General features: G+C 42.5%; 1 protein-coding gene across 1 annotated transcript in view; it reads left to right on the top strand.

Annotated features, from left to right (window-relative positions):
- The first annotated feature begins 9,505 nt into the window (after positions 1 to 9,505).
- Positions 9,506 to 25,518, top strand: part of LOC113026480 (DENN domain-containing protein 2A) — a 31,770-nt gene continuing 15,757 nt past the window's right edge. Inside the window, exons 1-2 of the mRNA XM_026175321.1 lie at positions 9,506 to 9,938; positions 23,286 to 23,372. Coding sequence (XP_026031106.1) covers positions 23,287 to 23,372 — 86 coding nt within the window. The 5' untranslated portion in view covers positions 9,506 to 9,938; position 23,286. The remainder of the gene's footprint in view (positions 9,939 to 23,285; positions 23,373 to 25,518) is intronic.

The raw sequence follows: 25,518 nt of genomic DNA, 5'->3' as shown, positions 1-25,518 counted from the left end.
CACTCTGTTGGAGTTGTGACTCTAGTTTCCTCCCGTAGCGCTGCTTCGCCTCTTTCACCGCCCTCCGCACGTTATATGACGCGGCTTTGTACGGGTCCATGTCCCCCGTCGTGAGTCCCGTGTTGTAGGCAGCGGTGCGGGATCTCAGAGCGTCGCGGATGGTTTTATCCACCCACGGCTTCTGGTTGGGAAACATTGTGATAGTCTTTGTCTCCATGGTATCATCCGCTAGTTTCCCGATGAATCCCACAACCGCTTCCGTAAACACGTTGACATCATCATCGGAGCTGTTTCTGAACATGCCCCAGTCTGCGTCATTGAGTGCGTCCTGTAACGCGGCCACCGATTGATCCGTCCAGCGCGCGACCTTCCTCTGAACCGGAACTTCCTGTTTCGGCCTTTGTTTTTATTTTTGCGTCACAATAAGCGTCCCGGGCCCTGTTTCAGGAAGCTGGTTTAGTGGAAAAACTGAGTAAGTATAGCCTGAGTTAACGAAAACTCTGGGTTTTCGGTTTCACAAAGCGAGTTCAGCTGCAGCCTGAGTGAGTCACTATGACGACACACGCCGTGAAGCTAACCTGCCCCCTAGCAGGTTTACTACAACTAACCCTGACTGTCTCCGCCCCTTTGTCGGAAACCTGACAGTAGGAAGTGTCGGACATGGCGTACCACTTCCTTGAAGAGCCAGTAGATCGTGAAGCCCAAATTCTCCGCAGAGCTCTCCGCCGGGAGAGAGTGATCAGAGCGCGTTTGGACATTTTATCATTTCCTGATGATTTTCTGTGTGAACGTTACCGTTTCTCAGCACAATCTATAAGTTATTTGGATAACATCCTCAGGCCATATATTACGCATGTGACACATCGCGGACATGCTCTCAGTTCATTGCATATTATTTGTATTGCACTTCGGTTCTTGCAAACGGGAGCTTTCTGTATAATATTGGTGACGCTGAGCACGTTTCCAAGGCTACCGTCTGTCGGGCAGTCAGGAATGTTACAGTTGCACTGAAACGTCTCCTGTACTCGTCTGTGGTGTTCCCCGGTCATAGACCCACAAGATTCATCAAAGAGGGATGCCACAAAATTGCAGGTATCAGGATGACCAAAACTTAATGTATGATGTGGTGATACTTGGACTACTACTTAAATTGCACATTTATTTTCAGGGTTCCCAGGCGTGATTGGCTGTACAGATGGCACTCACATTCCAATTATTGCTCCTTCAGTAAATGAAGGAGACTATGTGAACAGGAAGTCTTTCCACAGCATTAATGTACAGGTACATAGTTCCCTGTAGCATTTCAAACTAACAAATTATTTCATCATAGTAATGGATGCTAATTTGTGTTCTCTGCACTGTGAAGATCATATGTGATGCTGCCAACATTATCACAAATGTGGAAGCCAAGTGGCCAGGCTCTGTCCATGACTCACAAATATTCCGTGAATGTACACTGAGCACAAAATTTGGACATGGTGAGTTGAGAATACTTTAAAATATATAAAGACCAATTGCTTCAGGGACATTTGAACTGAAGTGTATCCTTCTGTCTTAGGAGAGTTCACTGGCTACTTGCTTGGTGATAGGGGGTATCCATGTTTACCCTATTTGCTTACCCCTTACTCTGACCCTGAACCGGGCCCACAGCAGCGATATAATCTGGCTAATTGCAGGACAAGAGCCAGAATTGAAATGACTATCGGAATGCTTAAGGCCCGGTTCCAGTGCCTGCAAAGACTCAGGGTCACCCCAGAAAGGGCATGTGACATTATTGTGGCATGTGTGATTCTTCACAACATTGCCACAATTAGAGGAGAACACTGTCCTTCTGAACCAAACATCAGCAGTGATCCAAACCATGAACATCCTGACCCTCCCACGGACATACAAGATGGAAGCGCAGTCAGAGACACCATATGTCACAATCATTTCTTTTGACCCATCACCTCAACATGTTGAAAGAAGAATAAACAGATTTTTTGTTCAACTGGCTTTATTGGTCGCCTGTATTTCCTGTACACAAAGTATTAAAAGATGTAAACCTCATAAAGTGTCTCTGTTGCTTCCTCCTCTGTAACAGCTGTCAATGTTTCTTCATTATTTTCCTGTAGTAAAGAAATAAACAACATTGCTGTTCTACTGTAAACTCATATAATCTGTGGAGTATTAAGAGTACTCACAACTGCATGTTGGTCTGGCTCAACAGGAGGCTGCACCAGATGCAGTACACCACCACCATCAACTGATAGAATATGAGGTTTATACAGGTCACTTATAACTTACAAGGGACCAAATGGCAATTAACAAACATACCAAGCACCTTACACTTCATTGTCATTATGCTCTCAAAGACAACCAAGGCTGAGGGAAGGCAAAATCAGTAGGAAAATAACTTCACTACAAAATAATCCATTATGGTAAAGAGTTTATCAAATGAATGAGCAGCACTGCAAAGGTGACTGTGAAGAAAGGATGTATGCACATCATGTATTATTTTGAATTTACCCCCTATGTAGGCACTTGTGTCTTGCGGGGTTATTGACTCAGAGGATGTCCCCGCAGAGATGCCTTCGGCCACAGGGCGCCCACTGTTTTGGCTGAGGGCCAACTGCTCAGCCTCTGTGAGTGGTGGTGGTGGAGGACCCCCATCTGTTTTTCGGGCCTCCGCTTTTTTTCTGTTGGCTATAACGGGCCACATTTGAGCATACAGAGTAAGCAAATATGTACTTGTAATGTGCTCAGATAATTTCAATAAGTGCTTACAGAAAGAAAATTAATGTAGCCTCTAAGTGCAATTGATTTACATGGGACAAACTGACCAAGCACTGTGGCTCATAATACAATTACACCTTACCTGTTTGGACTATATTTTTATATTTCATTTTTACTTGCTGCCAGGAACGTTTGGGGCCTGTTGGGTTGCACCTGCGCTCACATCACGTCACAAAATAAAATGTATAAAATAACAAATAAAATAACATATGATAAAATAACGTGTTAAATGGGTGGAAATCCCTCGATCAATGTTTATATTAACACTCACGCATTGACTCTGTCGGCTATGTTTTGCCATGCATGCTCACTTTCTTTTGCAGCTGTGGCTGTGTTACTTTTTTCCGCGGAATTTGCATGTTATCGGCATATGCTGCCATCAGAATTTCGGCCTCAAGCGCTGTGAAATACATTGACCGCGCCTTCTTTCCCTCCGTCTCCATGGTGACTCGCTTAATCTGTGCTCCGCTTATCAGGGCTTTATGTATCCTCGTCCGCGCGCTTCACTTGGGGTTAAAGCAACTCCGCGTTGACTGAACTAATTGTTATCAGCCTTTCTGAAACCGAATATTCCGAGTTGGACAGTTCGGGGTTACTCAACCGTGAGTGTCGTTTTTCACTCTGAGTTTTCCAAACCGGCTTCCTGAAACAGGGCCCCGGTGTTGTGTCTAGTGCTGTGTGAGTGCCTCATGCAGCTTGCATAAGGCGGTGACCGTGTCCGCTTATTGTGGAATATAAACGGCACTTATAATGACCGATGTAAATTCCCGAGGTAGATAAAAAGGACGACACATGATGGACAGTAGTTCCAGATTTGGTGTGCAGGAGCGTGTGAGAGGAACAACGTTCGCACTGTTGCACCAGTTGTTGTTCACCATTAAACACACGCCGCCTCCCCTTGACTTCCCCGAGTCCCGTGTCCTGTCCATGCGGTGAACCGAGAAGAACTCGGCCGGCTGGATGGCGTGGTCCGGCACCGCGGGGTTCAGCCATGTCTCGGTGAAGCAGAGGAGATTGCAGTCCCGAATGTCTCTCTGGAACTTTACCCTGGCCCTGAGGTCGTCAAGCTTATTCTCCAGTGACTGGACGTTGGCGAGCAGGATGCTAGGCAGAGGTGTGCGGTGTGCACGAGCTCTCAGCCTGTTCGTGACGCCGGCTCGCTTCCCTCTAGGCCGCCGCTTCCCTTTGTTCTCCCTCAAGATCTCACTCGGCCAGCTCGGATCCGGAGTTAAAAACTTCGAATTGTGAGTACATTGTATACCAATAGAAACAAGAGTGTCACTGTCATACCTAATGGTGATGATTTTGCCGATTTAGAAACGCTGAAAACTAACTTAAAAAACAAAGACAAAGAAAAAGTGGTCGGAGCAGTCGTGACGGCAGCCGACCTCACCGGCGCCATCTTAACGCTCTCAACATTTCTGCCCGTGCGCGCTCAACTCTTTCTCTACACAGTTATATTTGTGCCACAAAACCAGCTAATCACTGTTCTGGTCTCCAATCAGCTCGAAATGACGAAATGCAATATCCCAGAATCCATTTCGTCCAAAACTCAAACGAGGCAGTGGCGGAGGAACACAGAGTGGCGGAGTTTGAAATATTACTCTTTCTGGGTCACAAAATAAACTTTTAAGGTATTTTCATGCGAGAATGGTGCTGTGTAAACTTCAAATATCTGCTCGATTCATCAACACATCACATATTTGCATAAGTGCTCTAACGTTTTCTGAGATGCCTGTTAGCCTCCGAGCACTCTCTCCTGTACAGTACAAAATCGCTACATCGATCGCCAGCAGTGTGACTCTGAAGTGCTGTACTGTATGTTTGTACGTTTTTTCCCCAACAAACGCAACAATGTCGACGAAACGTTTTGCACCGTCAAAGGCACCTGTGGTAGGACCAAAAAGGCAGAGGAAGATAACTATTGCACAAAAAATTGGACTTATGATTCATTGATTCATTAATGTTGAATTCTCTGGCAGCTGCTCTATTCTCATGTTCTGTACCTGAAAACAAGGTTTGATCTTTGGTTTCATTCTATAATACTGGACTTATTTTTCTACAAAGGTTTGAACTTTGAGAGTGTTTAAACAAGAGAGAAAGTGTGAAAATGTTCGTGCGAGTCTAAGAAAAGTGTGTAGGGGGTTTTGTACAGCCTTAAAACATCTAAAATAATTGTAAAAAATAAAGTTGGTTACTTTGCGGATTTCACCTATCGCTGGTTATTTTCAGAATATAACACCTCCGATAAACGAGGGACCACTGTATACAAATACTGAGAAATATAAAATTTGAATACTTTCTCTCTTTTGCTCTGTTGCGCAGGGGAAAGAATATCGACAAGACGGTGAACATCATCTACAGATATATTCGGAGGAGACTGTGCATTGGTGGCATTTATGAAAGAACCATAACATCTATTACAATAATAATAACATTAGATGAAAGAGGACAACAATGGCTAAGTTTTTCTAAGTTGAACGGTATTGAAGGAGATAGCGACCAAAAAATATACGGAAGATGAAAAGTAGAAGAACAATACTGTGGATGCTGATTAAGCATCCACACTAATTATTGAAGGTCTGTGTAAAGATGTCATCTGATCCATAGATGGAGACATATCACACACGATTCTGGGAGCCTGTTCAGTCTGTTTTTCCTGCTCTTATCTTACAAGAAGGATGCAAGGGAGAAAAAACGGAAGTACAAGGGTCAGAGAGGTGATCTAATTAATGCAATTGAAATATTAGAACACCGTAAATGCTGAGTTTAAGTAAGGATACAATTTTATGATGTCATTTAGCTACATAGCTACAATCTATAAAATGTAAAAATAATGTAAATTTAATGGAATCAGGTTAAAAGAAATGTGCTTGGTTGATATACATTCAGTTTACACCAAACATGTTGTCATTGATGATTATTACTTTGAATAAATAAACCGTTGACTTTATATGTTTCAGGTGAAGTTTACTCAAGATTTTTGTATAATGAAGAAACTTTTTTGTGTGGTGTCATTAAAAATGGCCCAGTTGCTCATTCATAATGCTGTAAAATAAGTCTTTTGTTTTATAACCAAGTATTCCTTAAGAAAACAGGCGTCACTGCAGGACTATTGCTGTGATTCAAAATAGAAGTAAGGTGACTGGAGTAAGAAAGAGGAAGAGAGGATAAGTTATGAAACCATAAACAGTTTTGTTGTGTTTGTTTTACTCTTTATGGGGAAGTTGAGAAGTCTTATTCGAAAGTAGCAACTCTCTGTATGACTGTAAACGATAGCTATCTCTGAAAAGCTTTGACATTTATTTTCTTGATTTGTTGATAATTACAAAATAAAAAAATGTTCACAAAAACAAGTGCGGTGTGACAAAGAATTGTGTGTTTATTGGAAGTGCCAGGATATTCCTGAACAAATTTCCTTAGAGAGTGCTCAGGCGTTTCTTTATCATTTTTCCGTAATCATGGATTGCAAGTAAAACAGCTTCCAGGATAACAGGCTAAGGGAAAGGGCAGCACAGGGAACAAAACACACTTTGGGTGTGATTTCAGTGCCACTTCCTTTGCTAAAAACAGAGGTCTTGCAAATAGCCTACTATGCACCATCAAGCACTGAGAACTTGTTTGAGTTGTGTTCATAGTCATGATGTGACTCCCCTGGACAGTGGGCTCAGTACACTCTCAGGATCCCAGCTGTAGGCTTGATAGAGGACTCAGCAACACAATAAGGTGGCATAAATGCCAAACAGATGTTGCTAGCCTCCACCTTCCACCCTATTACCCCCACAGCTATTGAAGGACAAGCTAGGCTTTTTAGATCTCTCTTGCATTTCAAAGGGGAGGTCAGGGTTTAGGCTCAGAGATCAGCAAGATAGTTGTTTTGCTGAAGTAATGCTGTTTGAAATTTTGTGAAGGCACACCCAGGCCTGATTACTGTCAGACCTGTTCAATCAAAAAAAAATACTTAAATAGAACCTGTGTGACAAACTGAAGTAGGCTTAAAGATCTCAAATAGCTGCACGAGCAAAAGAAACAGCTGACAAACAAATTCAATTCAGTTTTATTTATATAGCGCCAAATCACAACAACAGTCGCCTTAAGGCGCTTTATATTGTAAGGTAGACCCTACAATAATACATAAAGAGAAAACCCAACAATCAAATGACCCCCTATGAGCAAGCACTCTGGCGACAGTGGGAAGGAAAAACTCCCTTTTAACAGGAAGAAACCTCTGGCAAAACCAGGCTCAGGGAGGGATGGTCATCTGCTGCGACCGGTTGGGGTGAGAGAAGGAAGACAGGATAGAAGACATGCTGTGAAAGAGAGACAGGGATTAATAACAAGTATGATTCAATGCAGAGAGGTCTATTAACACATAGTGAGTGAGAAAGGTCATGCATCATGGGAGTCCCCCAGCATAACTAAGGGAGGATTCAGGGTCACCTGATCCAGCCCTAATTATATGCTTTAGCAAAAAGGAAAATTTTAAGCCTGATCTTAAAAGTACAGATACTGTCTCCCGAATCCAAACTGGAAGCTGGTTCCATAGAAGAGGGGCCTGAAAACTGAAGGCTCTCCCTCCCATTCTACTTTGAAATACTTTTAAATAAGAACAACAAGTAAGCCTGCAGTGCAAGAGCGAAGTGCTATAATGGGGTGATATGGCACTACAAGGTCATTAAGATAAGATGGGGAATGATTATTTAAGACCTTGTATGTGAGGAGCAGGATTTTGAATTTAATTCTGGATTTAACAGGAAGCCAATGAAGGGAAGCCAATACAGGAGTACAGCCAATACAAACAAAGTAATTGACATCTATCAGCCTGGGTTACAGAGCCATGTATAAGGCTTTGGAACTCTAGTGAATCACAGTGAGAGCCATTATCCACTAACAAAGAAAACTTGGCCCAGTGGTGAACCTTAAAAGGAGTGGCCAGCCTACCAAAATTGCTCCAACTCATCGGAGAGGTCACAAATGAACCCGGAACAACATCTAAAGAACATCTAAAGAAATCCCATGGGAGGGTTTTGAGGAGAAAAGAACTTTTTGGAAGGTTTGAGTCTGGTGTAAAACTAATACAGCATTTCATAAAAAGAACATCATACCAACAATCAAACATGATGGTGGTAGTGTGATGGTCTGGGGCTGCTTTGCTGCACCGGGACCAAGACGATTTGCTGTAATTGATGGAACTATGAATTCTGCTGTCTACCAGGAAATAATGAAATATTATATCGAGCCATCAGTTCGTGCAGCAGGACAATGACCTGAAATACACTGGCAAGTCCACCTCTGAATGGTTAGAGTGGCCCTGTCAAAGTCCAGACTTAAATCTGGCTGAGATCCTTTGGCCTTTTGACCTTGAACAGACTATTCATGCTCGGAAACCCCCCGGGGTTACTGAATTAAAACAACTCTGCAAAGAAGAGTGGACCAATGAGCCAGTGTTATGAAAGACTCCTTATCTTCTGGTTATCACAAACATTTGATTGCAGTTTGTTCCAAGAGTGGCACAACCAGTTACAAGGTTTGGATAACTTTTCCCCCCTCTAAATAAAATAAACGCTCGAAAAACTACATTTTGCATTTACTCATTTGCATTTTTGTGTCATTAATTATTTTTTGATGGAATCTGTAAGTGAGACAAATAAGCAAAAAAAAGAAAAAAAAACTCAGAAGGGGGCAAATACTTTTTAACAGCAGTGTATGTGTGTTATTAGTTATCTATGGTGGAAAAAACTACCACAGAGTACACACTCTGAAACATGAATCACCCAGAGTCAACACCTGACTGTTGTACAACTTTACATTAAATATGTTTTCATATTTTGGCGCTTTGACATTCTTGTATACAGAAACGGTCACACCAATAAAGCATATTTCAACTTTAATGGACCCATTAAGCAAAAAAAAAAAAAAAAAAGTAACTAATGCTTGATTAAAGTATACAACACCTGCAGGCGCTCACAGAGCAGTGCTGCTGTTAGGTAACATTTTTCAATCTAAGATGTGACATGTCTTAGGCCTCTTTAACATCTATTTCACTGCATGTTCATGTGTGATTTTTGACAGGTTTGGAAGAATTTATGTCTTTAAGCTTCCAATAATGCACTTACTAAAGAGAGAGTGTGTGTGGGTTTGAACAAGTTAATATTCAATGGCCCTGGTCATCAGTATGCCTGTCTGGTCTTGTTTTCTGCTTTCTCCACAGGATCATTGAGTTACCCTGCTGCCTTGGGCTTAAGATGAGGAGCTGAATTCCTCAGTCTGTATTTCCTAACACGGATAGGTCAGTAATCAGCTCAAACCATTTTTCTCTTTGAAATCTCTGAAATCTTACCACACAGACACACACACTGAGCATTTGGAGCACTTAACTACCTGTGGTTGTTGTTGCCACTGATTTTTGGTCACATGTGAAGTCTTTGAGAAGATAAAACTGATTAATTGGCTCCCGGAGTTGGATTTTTATTTATGTATTCACTTGCGCTCAGCTTTGGCCCTTCCTGCGCCATTCTTTCAGTTTTTTCCCCCCTCCACTCGGTTTCCCTAGCAACCAGGGCTCCAATCACCCGGCCAGCTGCAGATTAGTTCAGCAGTGGGGGGTTTAGGTGGGTGGGAGGAGTTGTGGTGGGGGGGGAGGGGGGTGATGATGGAAAATGAAGAAGGAGGAGAGAGAGCGAGAGGAGGAAGGAAGAAGGGGAGGGGGTGGCTCGAGGGAAGGAGGGGTGGGAAAAGTTTGAGAAGGGGCGAGAGAGAGAGAGCGAGTCAGTGTCACTGAGAGATAGGGAGTCTCTGAGTGTGCGTTTACGGCATAAGGAGCCGTAAAGGTTTTAGTTCGCAGGCAGAAGACTGAAGAACAGAGGAGGAGGAGGCATATCCCCAACTTTGTGACTTTTTCAGAGTATTTTTTGTACCCTGCACCCAGTGTCTTTTTTCTGTGTGTATACGTGGGAGGTACTGACAAGGGCAATGCAAAGTGAGAGAAGTGAGAGGCAGGGGTAAGGCTGCTCAAACTTCAGGAAGAGAGAGAGAGGAAGAAAGGCAAAATACTCTGATGCAAAGGAAGCATGCAAGTGGATGCTGTCTTCTGCGGGGTCAGGATTCGCAAAATGAGAAACTGCCCCAGGAGCACTTCACCAGGGCTCACCCAGCTCAGAAAGGTAAGATTTCATTTCTCACATGTTTCTATAAATTATTGTTTTTACTGAACTAAGTGAAAACTTTTTTCCTGGGAAGCTACTGCTACTTTTGGTTTTTGTTTTTTTTAAATTAGTATTGGCAAAGGATTTAAAGCAATCTTTGTGCGTTTACAAGTCGTCCTCACATATAATGCTTGTTTGTATAAAGAAAGCGCGTCCATGTTTCTTCAATGCAATATGTACGACAGAAGTTAGGGTATGGTTTCCTCTGAATTTTTATGAGTCACCGGTTATCCCGGACTGCTTTGGCTGCAGTTAAGGTATCCTGAGTGTTGCTCAAATAGTCAGTCAAAAAAACATCTGAATCAAGTCCACGGATCTCAGCTCTCTGGACCTCTGTGAGCTGTTTGTGCACATGCGTGCTCAACGGTTGTCAGCTCTCAGCGTTTATTAAATGAAAACAGCGTGTGGGTAGATGGTCTGGTGACAATTTGGATAATGGTCAAAGTGTGTGCTGCATTCCAAACTTGGCTTGTTAAGGGAGAGAGAGAGAGACAGAAAAGAGGGGATAAGTGAGATGAGCATTCTTCGTGGTGAACAAAGGCACCTCTTCATGCATTGCTTGTGTTGTTGTGAGGGGGCAAGCTTGGGTGGAAACCTCAGGTAGTTCCAGAAAAATGTCAGCTTACCAATATCGGGAAATGATCTGTATGCACGAGTATGCATTAGTGAGAGTTTGGAGCTGGGATAAAATGTCATTACACTTGAGAGCCTGCAGTTCATATGTTATAATATACTGTATGTGCTGTAGTCATTAAACAGAGGTCCACAACAGTACTTTTCTTCTTTTCAGTTTTTCCTGTTTAGCAACCTTTTATCTTTGGACTCTGGTTCACAGGACAGTGTGGATTATGTAGATATCCACATCAATAGCTGTTAAGTATCTCTTTAAATATATAGACAAGTTGCACAGTAACCATGGAGAAACAGAAAGCAACCAGAAGGAGTCTTTTTTAAAAAAAAGAATGAATGAAAATATAGTGCATCACAATGTTGGCTATGCTGCAAAGTGAATATGTGGCATGGCTGTAAAAAGAGTATTTAATACTACAAAATCACCACCTACATATAAAGAGGTCACCGTTGTGAATTATTGTTAAACTATAACTTACTGTAATATGTTGATATGTCCCAGGAGATAATAAAAAAAGCACCATGATGTTAAATTCACTGTAAACAAACACAGTCTTGTTTATCTTCTTTCTCAGCAAAATTCTTGAATGCATTTCCTACCTCTTAAAACAACATTACAAAATTTTATTTGTTTGGAAATATTCCGAAACTTGCTGGAGAAACTTCATCTTTCCATCATTGTTGTACTGATGATATGTGGTATTGCCAAGAAAGCGGAACGCCAGCCGTAACATCTCCTCTCCGTTTCCTTCAGCAAATATGGTTGCTTTTTGTGTTGAAAGCCAGTTGAAGTAGAAATGCCCATATAAGGCGGTTATATTTGTCTGTCCTTTGCACCTATGTAGTCTAAAGATGCAGCTACCAACCATACGTGGTAGCATTAGCTCATAACTTTGCGCTCCACCTTGTTATCCAAACGTGAATACTTCTGTCTCATAAAAACAACGCATTCTATGGCGTGCACACGCAGGATGAAAAACACTGCTCTACTATGCCACTAGTGGTCAAAGAGACAATAATAAGTTTGATACAGTACTTTCTGTTTCAAAGCAGATTGTAAAACTGAAGGATCGTCTGCCATGTCCTGTAAGCAAAGGATGGCTATCAGTCAGCCAATATAATCCATCCCAGTGGATTCCTCAAGTCTCCTCGAGTATTTCAGTCTGTTGGGTGATCATTAAACCCAAGAACAAAATCCTTGGAACATGCAGCACTGGAATATTTATATTTCTGACTGAGGCGCAGCCAAACTTTTTTTTTTCTGTACTTTAGGTTCACTTAAATGGGTAAGGCTGGGACGTTTATTGAATTGAGAATGGCTGACTCCCCCAGCGTTGCAGAGAGAAGGTTTATAGAGCTGGAGATAAAGACACAGGGACCATCTGTCTGCTAGTCAGCAAACTTATAATAAGTGAGCTGCAGTCTTTTCCTGTAAACACATTGTGTCTGTCTCTGTGTTTGTGTCTGGTAGTAGTGTTACTATCATACACAAACTGGCCTGGCAGATTGGATTTTTGCATTCTGAGTTAAGATCGGAGGCTAATTGCCTTCATGGCTGCGGTGTAAGACAATATGCACTGTAGAGGAAAAGTCAGCACTTGTGACTTTGCATTCATCACACAGGATTTCTACCCTCCCTATTTTTCAGTCATGCCCCTCCTCTGTTACTCATTTTTGCTCTCAGCCATTTGCTCCACTTTTCCCTGTTTGACTTTTCACACCAAAATCCTGACACACTCATATCCATGTTATTTTCACTCAGCGTCCATCTATGTGTTCCCTCATGATAAACACACTTAGACACATCAACACATGCAAAGCACAAGGGCTTAAATCTACTCAGAGAATGTTTCATCAGCATGTATTCATTGTGTGTGTGTGTTTGGGGGGGGGGGGGGGGGGGGGGGTCCTGAATTCTGAAACACCAGATGTTTAGTATTGTGACAAATTGGTCATCTTTCATGAGTGCACTGGCTTGTTTTTTTTTACTTGGATGCATACTGAAGTGGAGAAATAAGTCTTGATTCATTGGAATGACTCACTAGAGTACGAGTACATCCAGGAAAGCAGCGTTTTAGCTCCGTGCTGACGCAAAGGTCTCTATTTTGCAAGAAAGTTAACTGTTACGGACCTGTTTTTACGCGGACCCACACTTTTCATGGATTTGTTTTGCAAATGTATCAGACAGCTGTGCACACATGAAGCCCGTGCACATATCTGTGTACTGCAGTTTCACTGTATTGTGTGCATATTTTAGCAGTGTTTCTCTGTGTGTGTGTGTGTGTGTCCGTGACATCTGTCTCCTCTATTGTTTTCAACTCCAAAAAGTGACAGCAGGCCTTTAGGAGGTTACGGCCCATCCACCCCTCCTCTTATAGGCGCTCTGCTCTTGACAGCTGCTCCGCAGGGTGGCGTGCAACTTAAAGATCCCCCCAGGCCAATCTCCTACAGCCGCCGTTGTTACCACAGTGACATACCCTGAAAGAACAAGCGATGGTCAAAGAATTCCTCTGGTTTCCAAGTTGTGGTGGCAGTGGGCATTTATCTGTGATGTTGTTAGATGGCCATGGGTTTAATCATAGTAAAAAAAAAACAACCTTTGATACCTCCTCTCTCTCTCTCTCTCTCTCTCTCTCTCTCTCTCTCTCTCTCACACACACACACACACACACACACACACACACACACACACACACACACGGATGCAAGAATAATTCGTACCATCTTAGAGACCTGGAATCCTGTTTCAACTCACATAAATGCATATATTTATGCACGGATAATGCATACCATCACACTGGATACTGGAGTCATTTATCCAGTTGGCAGCTGGCCATATAGCTTTCAAGTTCACCCGTAACCTTGACACAAACACACACAAATACACACAGAGAAATCTGGGTGCCCCCAGCCTCTCGCATGCAAGCTGTCGCTCTGTCTGGCATCTTCTCTCTCTTTCAATGTCTGACTTATATTAAAAAGAGCTCTGACCACAGCCAGAGGGAAAATGGTTGCTGTGACACTAATTGGAACGTTTAACAGGACATGGCATGCCGAATTTCTGTCCTGCTGCGCTGTTTACATAGACAGCGGTGCAGAATGTGAATCTCTAGCAGAGAGATGGGCATAGACAGAGGCAGCTGCAGCTGGATGGCAGGTTGTTAGATGTGGCCTTGGAAAATCATCACGGGAAAACCAGTGCTGACAACCACCATCCAAACCAAAGTGCCAGCCCCGTGTGGCTTTGTAGCCTGTGCCCGTTGGCGGCGTGTGGCATAAACCCGAACACACACATGCACGCACATGCGCACACACATGCAGAAAAACAGGCGCAGACAGATTCAAACAAAGACATGGAAATACAGGCGAGAACGTTTACAGCCTCACTGGTACAAAACCTTTCCATGCACATCTACAAACACTGTGTTTAAGAAGAAACATGCATTTACTCTTTGCTTAACATCCCCAACTTGGTGGGAGTAAAAAACATACTTGTAGGTGGAGAAGGCTGCAGTCTGGAAAGGAATGTGTCCATCTGGGTTCAAAGTGTAATTATAATGTGGCTGTACACCTCATTGATTTGGGCTCAGGTTGCCTTGTTATGATGGGCATTCCAAGCAAAGTGGGAAAAGGTTAGTGCACAGTTTGAATCTCTTCTCTTTTCTAAATTTACAGGTTGTTTACCTGTGAATTTAGTGATCTACTCTAAAATGACAATTAAAACAATACTTTATCTGGACCTGGAGCTGGAGATTTCATCAAAGTGTAACAACATAATGAGTAGATGCCCCAGACAATCTGCAGACACAGAGCAGCTTTGATCATACCAAATCACATCTAAGCACTGTCTTGTTAGATGGAGAGAAAGTAGTAGTTGTCTCTTTGTCTGTCTCCAGCTTAATTATGGTTTTCATAATGTAATTTCTGTATTTTATTGCAATACAGTTCAAAGCTTTATTGGCTGGTTTGCAGTTCTAGTTTAGCAATATTTAACTAAAAAAACAGAATACATTTTTGCACAAGTTTCTTCTTTGTAAGTTTTTCAGTGACTCTGGTATCATACAGAAATTATAAATCAGTTAGATGAACTGACAAAATGAAACACCTTTCTTCTTGAAGACACGAAAGCGGAAATGCACGTCTTTACATCAGTTTACTTTGGCTTGCTCCGCTGGTGCTAAACTCTCTTCATCCACCAGCGCGCTCGGCCCAGGCTCGCAGTTGTCGGTCAAGGGGTGTGTGGAGGTCAAAAACGTCAGCTCTGACTCTGGAGTTTGCACTCCAGAAGAGCACTTTCCCAAGCTCTCGCCTTTTTCAGCTCCCCCAGGGATTGGCGGCGAATTACAAAAATCTGTTTCTGTGCAGGCATGCAGAGGAGCAGGGGATGGGATGGGGGGGTGGGATCTCTGGTGGGAATTCTCAAGTGAAACCCTTAAAATATGAAACCGTGAAAAAAACAGGAAGGAGAAAGAACGAGAGAGAGAGAGAGGATTTTTTGACATTGGAGCTCAACTCAGAGACTGTGGCTTTGAGGAGAAATTTGATCAGGGGCCCAGAGGATAATGTTAGTGTGCTCAAGAAGCCAGGTTATTGTTGAAAGGATGTGTAAGTCCACTCACTGCAGCACATTCGCGCAGGCTGAAGCTTTCTCCGAGAGGAAAGGTTTTACCATTAGGCTCAAGAAACCCACATTGTGTGTCAGCACAGTATAATATCAGATAGCCATAAATGCTGCTTACTGTTGGATGTGTTTTCCCCACATGAATTATGGCGTATAAAGTGACGCTTCCTCGCATGTCTGTAAAATCCTGGCCCCTTGGGTGCTGTTGATAGCAGAGCCAGGTCTCAGGTGTCATGCCCTGGGATTGTTTCCATCTCTTCGAGGGCTTGGTAAAACATAGACATCTATGGTTGTGTGACAGCAGTAAGTGTGCGTAAGAGGCGCCTCTATCGCTATGCTACTTGCGGGTGTTAAGAAATCATCCGCTGAAATTCATCACATCAAATAGAAAGTCTCATTGCCTTTTGTTTGGCAAGATTTCCTGTCAAAGACCATACTTACTATGTAAGTGATAATTTATATGAGCTGCAACTACAGGTGCTCCTAGACCGAGACCTTGTTTCTTAGCATAGGGCAATCCCATTGTATTTGTGGGATAGGAGCTGAATGTTTTACATTTTAATTTCTAACCTCTGCACATCTGGTGAGTCACTGAGTAGTTTGTGACTATCAGATTGTCTTTTTCTGACACTCCTTCCTTGAGTTTGGTGTTGAAAATGTGTTCTGTCTTTTGTCCTGTCTCTATCCCCTCAGCGCCAGCTGGTTGTGGCAGATGGCTGCTTCTCCCTGAGCCTGGTCCTGTCTGAGGTTACTTCCTGTTAAAAGGGAGTTTTTCCTTCCCACTGTTGCCAAGTGCTTGCTTATAGGGGGTCATTTGATTGCTGGGGTTTTCTTTCTAGTGTTGTAGGGCCGTTACATTACAAAGTGAAGTGGCTCGAGGCAATTGCTTTGTGATTTGGTGCTATATAAACAAAACAGAATTGAATTGAACTGAAAAATGTCATTCTAGTTATGCAGAAAATCCCAAAAGCACTTTTTGAGCACTTTGAGATTTAAACTACATTCTTCCAGGTTTGCTCAAACTAAAGTGGTGTATTAGCTGTAAAGGTACCCTATTTTGGACTTAACAGGGACAATGTTATGGGGGTAATGTAGGCCAAACTGAAAGCTGAAAATTGGCCTTGGAATGAGTTGGCAAGGTCTTTGGTCTTTGGAGCCAGAAGGGTAATTGGGAGCAGACTGGGGATGAGTCAGAGCTGTGCTGATGGGAGCTTTGTGTCAGTGGACAGGAGGGGCTGACAAGTCCATGGGAGGGATTTGGCGAACAGATGCTCCACCTCTGCAAGGAGAAGAAATACGACACGCTTTCCCAGATGGGGGGATAGAAAGAAAAAGAGATTTGTTTGCTATGCCTACAAGTCAGGCTCATCATCCTTCACTTCTATTTTTTCTTCTCATTTTGTTCACGAAGCTTTTCTTCACTGATGGAGATAGTTAATGCCTCTTAGTAGCCTCTGAGCTTGTGTTGTTGATTAGTAAAATCCATTGTTAAGATGGAGGAAATACTTCATTTTGCAATTTTCCACCGGGTCAGTTGAGTTTTTAAAAAGAAAGACTCAGAGGATCAATCTGATTTTCAGCATTTATCTTGCAAACAGTGTTTAAACGTTCTCCCAAACATAATCACAATATCACATTTAAGTCTTTAGTGTACGACTGACCTGCTAACCACATGAAAAATGGAAGCCACAAATTCTAATGGAGTTAAAAGCCTGAGATGAATCATTTATAAACTCTTGACAAGTGGAGATCAAGTGCGAAGGACTTTTGGGGAGGATTTTGCTGAGCTTGTGTGGAGTTTTCCTTCTGCTTGTTGCCATTTTGACCTTGTGGTAGCCAAAGTTGTCCCATTTATCAAAAGCAAACCCAAGTTCTTACTGTATGGGGTGAATTTGTAAGCAGAAACACTTTGTGCGGAAAAGCCCAATGACTTCATTTCAGGAGGTTGCTCTTACTTAAGCTTCCGGCGAACTGAATCACATTTCCTATTCATATGAGTGCACAAAGACAAACAAATAAATAAGTACTCACTTGATGTGTGAAAAAGCCTCACAAATGGTGTCGCATTCTGTTGCATGGCTGTGCCTTCACGCCCTAATTGCGCCTGCAGTGGCTTTCTTTGTCACCCCAGTCATAATTAAGATTTGTTTACATTTTCTGAGGTAATATTTTGGTCCATGATCCCAGCTCCCAGTGGGATAGACTCTAGACACCAGTCATCGGGAGTCTCTTGTTAAAAATGACAACCACAATAACAAGAAATGCTATACAGTATATGCGACATTAGAAATATAACAATGGATACAATGGTATATTTAGAATGGACTGATAAGCAAAAACACACACACAGGGAGAAATTAATTGTTTATGGTATCCCCCCACAGTTCCTGTCTGCTTTTGAGGCTAACCCAGTTTCAATGCTGTCTCACGTCCATCCTCCTCTTACAATGGAGGGAGAGGGCCAAGGGGACACACCACAGCGGGGCAGGGGGATTATCAATGGGTTTGGACAGCACGTTGCACAATGTGTGTGCATATGTGTGTTTGTCGGTGAGTGGGCACTTTCCAGGCTTGTAAAAGTGTTTCTGTGCGTGGCCAAATATTGTACACGGGCACTCATAGTCAGAGTCTTTCTGTTTGGATTTTCTCCAAGGCCTTGCTATGGAATCAGCTTGGAAAAGCAGCAGGGGCCCTGAACAGGACACAAAGAGAGAAGCAGAGAGAGGGAGACTGCAGAGTTGTGATAAAATTCCATTTTTTATTTGCCAGACCATCTCCTCCTCTTCCTCTCTGTACATTTTTTCCTTTACCATCAAACCGTTCTGCCCTACTTCTTTAAGAATCAGGCACAACCTTTCCAAGCCCTGCAAGGGCTCAAGGCAGCGTGCCAGTTGGGATTCCTAACATATGCCTCACAATAAATTGGCTCTACATGATTTCTGCTTTCTGTATGGAAGAGAGTGGGCAAAGTATTAAACCCCGCCCCCTTTTTCCTTTGCTTCTTCCTCTGCATCATACTTTGCTCCCCGCAACTTTAAGACTAAGTAGGAATGAAAGAGCGGTAATGAAAGAGAGAAATAAAAGAGTGAAGGACGGTTAGGAAAAAAACCACCAAGTTTGCCATTCCAGAAGAACCTGGCTAAATGTGCAGTGGAGTGTTAAATTGATCACAGGCACGGCTTTGGCACGTCGTATACTGAACCACATCATGTAAGGGATACGGTCTCCAGCTCTGCCTTGGTTGCAGAAAGAATCAGAAGAACATGAATGATCGTCTCTTCTTTACTTGCTATAACTCACATTTTGGGCAATAATTTTTTTAGTGTTATGTAAAGGCTAACTCCAGTAGTTTATCCACCCAAAGTTACTTTGCTGTATTTACTCCAAGCTGTGATATCTGTGAAATGAAGTGTGAGCTCTGAGTAATTTTGTCCTTTTTAGGTATTTCGCAGTGACAGAGAGAAAAGAACAAGTTTGGGGAAGGACAAGTGAGGAATGATGATGTCATGGTGTTAGCTGTTCCTGCAGGGCTGGACAGAGAGACGGAGAGGAGGATGAAATCTTTATGAGAAGCAGCTGTAGAGAAGAGGCAGACAGGCCTCCCGAGTTTGATAACAGCAGCCGGCCCACAGCTTGCTGACAGTGACTTAAAGGTCTGATGAAGCAGAGAGTGAAACACTGACAGCACCCCCTGCATAGAGTCTGATAAAGGTTTCATTCCAATAGCAACATTTTGTCAAGTTATCACCAAATATCAACACCTGAGATGATTTTTGGAGCAAAAGTACAAAAAAAATAATATTCTGCCAAGTTAGAAAAGTAAGACTGGTAATATCACTGTCTGAATGCATAAAAATATATTTGCACTTCATAGCAAAGACTAGGTCAACTTCTATATATGTGTGAATGTGTGTGTGAATGGGTGGATGACTGGTTGTGTAAAGCGCTTTGGGGTCCTTAGGAACTAGAAAAGCGCTATATAAATACAGGCCATTTACCATTTACCATATATGACTAGTCAAACAAGTAGATCCTTGCGTAGAAAATTTGTGTAAGCATCAATACATTGTCATCAAATAATTGAGTTCAGCATCATCTATGAAAGGACTGCTGTGTGTCTAGCTGGGTAATTTTTTGTGCTTGCTAACATATATCATATAACATATAACAGCATACCTTGGAAAAACACTTGATGTAGGGATTACTCAAAATTCTTAGCAAACCACAAGACTTCTGAAACAGTGTCTCCAAAGTGGACATGTTTGGCCATAATGCACAGCGACACATTTTGCAAAAATCAAACAGAGCATGTCAGCACAAACACCTCACACCAACTGTCAAGCATGGTGAACCTTTTGGAGGGGTGAATATTTAGGATATTTCACAGCCATAGGACCTGGGCACCTTGCATTCATTGGGTTGATCATGACCTCCTCTGTATAGCAGTATAGCAAGTATTCTACAGTCAAATGTGAAGCTGTCTTTGACAGCTGATAATGATAATGGATAATGATCCAGAGCACAGCAGTGAATCTGCAAAAGAATGTCTGAAAAAGAAAACAATCAAGGTGTTGGAATGGCCCAGACCTCAACCTGATTGAAATGCCAGGACTTTGAGAGAGCTGTGCATAAATGAATGGCCGCAAACCCGAATGAATTGAAAAATAAGTGTGGGCCAAATTTGTTCCATGATGATACAAGAGAGTGATGAAGTCACGCAAAAATAGTTACTAATGATTATTATTATACTTAGATTTTCACAGAGTGCTTCTGCATTTTGGCTTATTTTTAGTAAATAAAGAATTACACCGTGCAATATGTCACTTTTTCGTTGTGTTTACCTAATTTTAAGACCTGGTAAGCACTGGACCATTATACCTGAGAACTGAGAGGCTTTTTACCACAACCATAAACATGTTTAAAAACTGTTCTCTCTCTTATATGTACATTTACCATTATATTCAGCGTGTATTTTTTGACATTTAGCAACATAAGCAACATCCCTCTCTCTGTGGTATATTTTCGGTGTGTTTATGTGAATCTGTCCGTGTCCAGATACCGAGGGCCCATCTGCTGATAAAATCTCCCACGGGGTTTGTTATGCAACTGATGCTTGGCTCTGATGCCCTACCTCTGACACCAGCTTCTGTTATCTTTTAAGGTTTAAAGGTTTAAAGGTATTTAGTGCTGTGTAGTGTTTACCAACCACCAAGACTCTTTCCATCCTGAGTCCATGACTGCTTTGAAATTTGTCCTTTGTTAGATATATTTTTGTCATTGATTTTTTCTTCAGATCGCTGGATGAATAATATAAATATTAGAAACAGCAATAGAGTCAGTGCATGACAGAATGCAGCAGAAGTACTGTTTGTAGATAAATCACTTGGTATCCAAACCATAATTGTCATAAACATCAGACAATTATCTCCATTCCAGGCGATTTTCCCCTCCTGTGTCATCCACGCAGCTGAGGATGAACAGTACTCCTTCCATTTCCTCTGCCCCACATGTGCAGCCTGTCACACATCACAGGACAGAGGCTGAAGGGGGCGGGGCAGGTAGAGGTCTTTTGGGTCGCAGTTTCCCCGTGATGTTTTTATTGGTCTCAGCAGATGACTTCTCTCAACCTCTGCATTGTTATGGCGGCCATCTTTTTTTCTAGAGGTCAGCGTTAACAATGGCTGCCAATAGATGTTGCAGACAAAAGCCTTAGCACCCTCCCAGAAAAGTTTCCTCAGTAACCGAATGCTGTAAAACCAGCAATGCTGTCGAATTTACCGCTTTTACAAGCTGTGAATACAATACACTGCTGCTCGTCAGGTTCAGGCAAGTGCTGGGAAGCGCATCAGTCAAAATGTTAGAATCCAGTAAGACAGAATCGCGTGAAAATACCAAATTACCTTTTAAGGCTGAGAATTTTGGCCTTGGGGATCCTAACAATGAAGTGGGACAGCCTAAAAGCATGCACTGTTTTCACAGTGCAACAGTATACTCATATTTTTCTTTGCAATATCTACTTTCCTCTTTGGCTTTGACAACCCCTGTCTCTCCAGCTGCACCACCACTGCTCTCCTCTGTTCCTGTCTTCCATCCACCCCACCCCCTTCCCCCTCGTGACATGCAACGCCCTTCTGCAACACAGAAAAGAATTAAATCGTAAAAGTTTTACAGTTTAATTACGGCATAACATCCCTGTGGAAGTCTTCATGCTTCTCCGCGCCCACCCTCTTTTCCATGCTGGATTTCTATTCTTCGTTTCTTTTTTGGGGTTTTCTTGTAAGAAGAAAATAATCAGGTGGGGGAGGAAGAAAAAAAATCACTTGATGTTTCTCCTCAAACATGTGACCCCGCTCAGCTCACAGCTGAAAATAATTTGGGCCTACAGGCCAGTGGATGGCTGATGCAAACCTCCCTCCTCCTCCTCCTCCTCCTCCCTCGGGGGCTAGGCTTCGGACTGATGGGGAGCTAAACACAAAAGAATGAATGGCTTGAGCTGTGGGCAAAAGCTAGAAGCTAAAAAGGATGACACATTGTTCCTGTGGTCAGCTTCTAATCAGACCAGACCACAACTCTTCCTCATACTCCATTTGCTCTTTCATTCTCAAAGAGAAAAACACATAAAGCAAAAACCTGAGGGCTATTTATGCTATTAGCTCAGGGAAGAGTTCAGCTATTTATATTATTTTGCAATTTACTTTTTTTTCATTTGATATTTTGACTTTTTTTTTGGAGTCTCCCCCCTCACTAGCAGTTAGGACAACAATTTGTGGAATTTGGGTCAATTTGGCTCACATACCCCTCAGAGAGGGAGAGCCAGGCCAGGAAATGTTTAACGGCCTGCAAACACCTCTAAGTATCCGAGCACATGTGGTAGAAGTCAAACACATAAATCCGCGTGTGGGCCTGGCATATGGACTCCTTGGCAGGATGTAGAAGTCTATGTAGGTGTATTTTCATATGGGGTTTTGTGTTTGGCTATGCAGCAGGGTGGCAATGCATGTATTAGTGGCTTTGTGAATTTACTGTAGAATTAAAAGCATGAATACAGCAGGACTTGGCCCTGAACTATCTCTTTTTTTCCTTGCGTCTACTACTACTTGCCAGAAGCAAAAGGCCAGGGCCTATTGCTTCATGCCAGCCCTCCACCAGTGTTTACAGGCCAAGCAATGAGCACTGTGCACCAGTGGCTCCAGTTCAGTGTTGCATATGGATGGCCTTGCTGCGCTCCAAGTGGATCTGGTTTCATTGTGCGCTGACAAATGGACCCAGTAATAATTTAAAACTGAGCACGTCCCCTCACCCTCGCATCGGCACTACTTTCCTGTGATAAACAACAGCAGGAAAATGTGTGGCTGGAAGATAGACAACAAATTACGGAAGCTCTTGTCAGAAATGAAAGAAGTAATGTGCAAAAACAAAATGTGTGTGTGTGCTGCAGTGCATCAGAAATCTGATCTGGCAAATGCAAAAAAGGGCAAAACGCTGAGGATAACATAAAAAGTTGAGTGCTCCTGTCTCACCACCGCCGATATAATCCTAATGGATCTTAATTGCATTACAGTGTGGTTCTCTTTTCTTTTTTTGTATTTTTCCATAATGCCACATGGCTAATGGGAACCTAATATGCCTGTTGGCTGTTTAGGCGTTTTTCAGTGCTATTCTCCAATTACTGACCAAGTGAGGAATGGTAGTTTGGTGGTATTCCATGCAGTCTGTGAGGTCTGCTTTTCTGCAGCTGTCTTCAAAAAGGAGTTTTAAAATAAGAGATTTGTTTGAGCCATTTGGTAGTTTACTTTCACACACCACTCCCTAAGAGAGTCCTCGAAAGGAGCATCTTCTTTTGACCCAGTCCTCGTTCATCAATCTATATGTCTGCCTATTTATGAGAAAAAATACAAGCTGAAATATTTTTGCTTATACTGTTTTTTTTGTAACTTTTTGACCTGCAAGCTGAAATATAATTCTGTTTTCCTTTTTAATAGACACTCCATCTTTCTGACTGACTGGCTGACCGTCTCTCTCTCTCTCTTTTTTTTTTTTACCTGTCTTCTCAGGATGCCAGCTGCTAGCACCATGACCGGTGGGAGGGCCCTGCTGCTCTGTACAAACACTGACAACTGCATCTACCAATCAGTCAACGGGTGGGTGCCTTAAAAGACAATTGAATAGGTTGCCATTTTGCTTCTGTGATATCGTGTAGTATGGTATCTGATTCCAACTTGTATGGTGTTTGTTTTGTCCTCCTAAACAAGGACATTTACCTCTGTGAAATAAGTTTGATGTTACACACTCATCTGTCATTATGAAATTAATTGAGGAGCTTCGATATACGAATGGTAAATAGACTGGTACCTATACACTTTCTTTCTACTCACTTTTTACTGCAACCTAATCACACACACAATGATATTCAAACACACTCCAATGGTTGTGTTCGGGGAAACTGATTGGGCGTTCAGTATCTTTGACACAGTAGGAGCCGTGGATCACTTCACCAACCTTCCAGTTGGTAAAATGACCTGCTCTACCACCTGAACCACAGCCACCCCAAATAAATAACTGTACGGTTAATGCCAGTAGTGGAACATACTAGCTGGCCAAAGCACAACTTCCTCCAAATTTCAAGAAATGGTCCCATAGCCAACAGAAAACTCTGAAGTGGACTTAAGCAAGGAGGAGACCCCCCTTTTCATTAAGCTCAACAGTACAACAATAGCAGGGAAGGGGAGCAGAACAGGGCAGAGGCAGCCATCTGGCATCTTGATACTGTTACTGCCCCCCTGCTGCCACTGTCTGATGCGTCCATGACCACTCTCCAAGGCCCCTTCTGTCATCCTTACAGCATTCATTAGTTTCTATTTAGATTATAATGATGGGATTTTCCTTTTTGTTTGTGCCAATAGGGGTGGAAGATTTTGATGTCTGTTGTTTTGAGGGCCTGCCATGCCAGTCACAGTTGCTCAAAAGGTTCCAGACATTTCTCTCAGGGAAAAGTCCAAAGCCGATGAATATTTTTGTCCATTTCAAACACTCCTGCAGTAGCCTCCTTTCCACCCTCAGAGACCCACCGAAAGTACCGTATCACCCTCATAGAGAACTTTGCTCTAGGATGGCACACTCTAGTTCCTAGAGTATTTAAAAGCAGAATGAGAGACAGAGCCTTCATCTTCCAGGTCCCTCTTCTGTTGAACCAGCTCGCAGTTTGGATGTGGAAGACAGACACCATCTCTACTTTTAAGATTGGGCTTAAAACCTTCCTTTTCAATAATGCACAGCGTTAGAGCTGTCCCAGGTGACCCTGAATCTGCCCTTAGTTACATTGCAGTAAATGTCCGCTATTTATTGTTAGACTACCATTTTTTTTCTTCTTTGGCTCCACTTTTTCTGTAACTCAGTCACTTGTCTCTACCTAATCTGGCTCTCCTTAACTTTTGTTTTTTATTGACCTTCCTAATTTGGAAGAGAATTATATCTTTTCCTCCGTGATCATATTTTCATCAAGTTTTGCCTTGTCTTTGAAGGTCTTTGAGGAAAGTAATTCCCCCCTCCCCCTCCCTGGAGATTTCCTCTAGATTGCATGACTGTTGGTTTTCACATCCAGCAATGTCATCAGAAGTCACCCAGCAAGGCCACATTTCCTCTGTTTGTTGGAAATTCAAGTCATTTGATGAATAGGCTTTTGGGCTAGAACAGAGTTTTGTGGGTCAGGAGCGGAAAAGAAAGGATGCACGTCCACACTTAGCTCCCTCTCGTCATCTGCGCATACTTGCATCTCCCTCTCCAGAAATAGCTTTGTGTGTAGCTCGTAAACTTTGACCCTCAAACCCAGAGTTCAAACAGTCATGACTCAGTAATGTTCCAGGAGTGAATCACAGCTGAGACAGAGGCACCCAACAGATGTTTGAACTCTTTTAACAAGAATTCCTGTTTGGCCCGTAAAACAAAGCTCGGTTTGGGTGGAACCGTAAGCACTGGGATTGTGTGGCCAATTTTAAGATTCTCTGCTGTGTACAGTAAAAGCGGAAGTGGACAATTTAAAAAAAAATATTGCACAATTCATTATTAGATTTGACAACAGTCCAATGTAATCCCTCCCTCTGTTTTTTTTAATCTACATAGTTCTCACTGCTGCTTTACCAAGAAAAGCCTGCAGCTTTTGCCTTTCTTTCTCTTTCGGTTTCCTTTCGCTCCTTCCACACAGTCTGGTTGCATCTTTTGTTTTCTTCTTGTTCAAGCTTGCAGAAAACTTCCTTCCTAAAAACTGTAATACACTGTTTCAGAACGACT

This window comes from Astatotilapia calliptera, chromosome 7 (genome assembly GCF_900246225.1).
Source record: "Astatotilapia calliptera chromosome 7, fAstCal1.2, whole genome shotgun sequence".
Taxonomy (NCBI): Eukaryota; Metazoa; Chordata; class Actinopteri; order Cichliformes; family Cichlidae; genus Astatotilapia; species Astatotilapia calliptera.
This window is presented reverse-complemented; position numbering and strand designations above follow the sequence as displayed.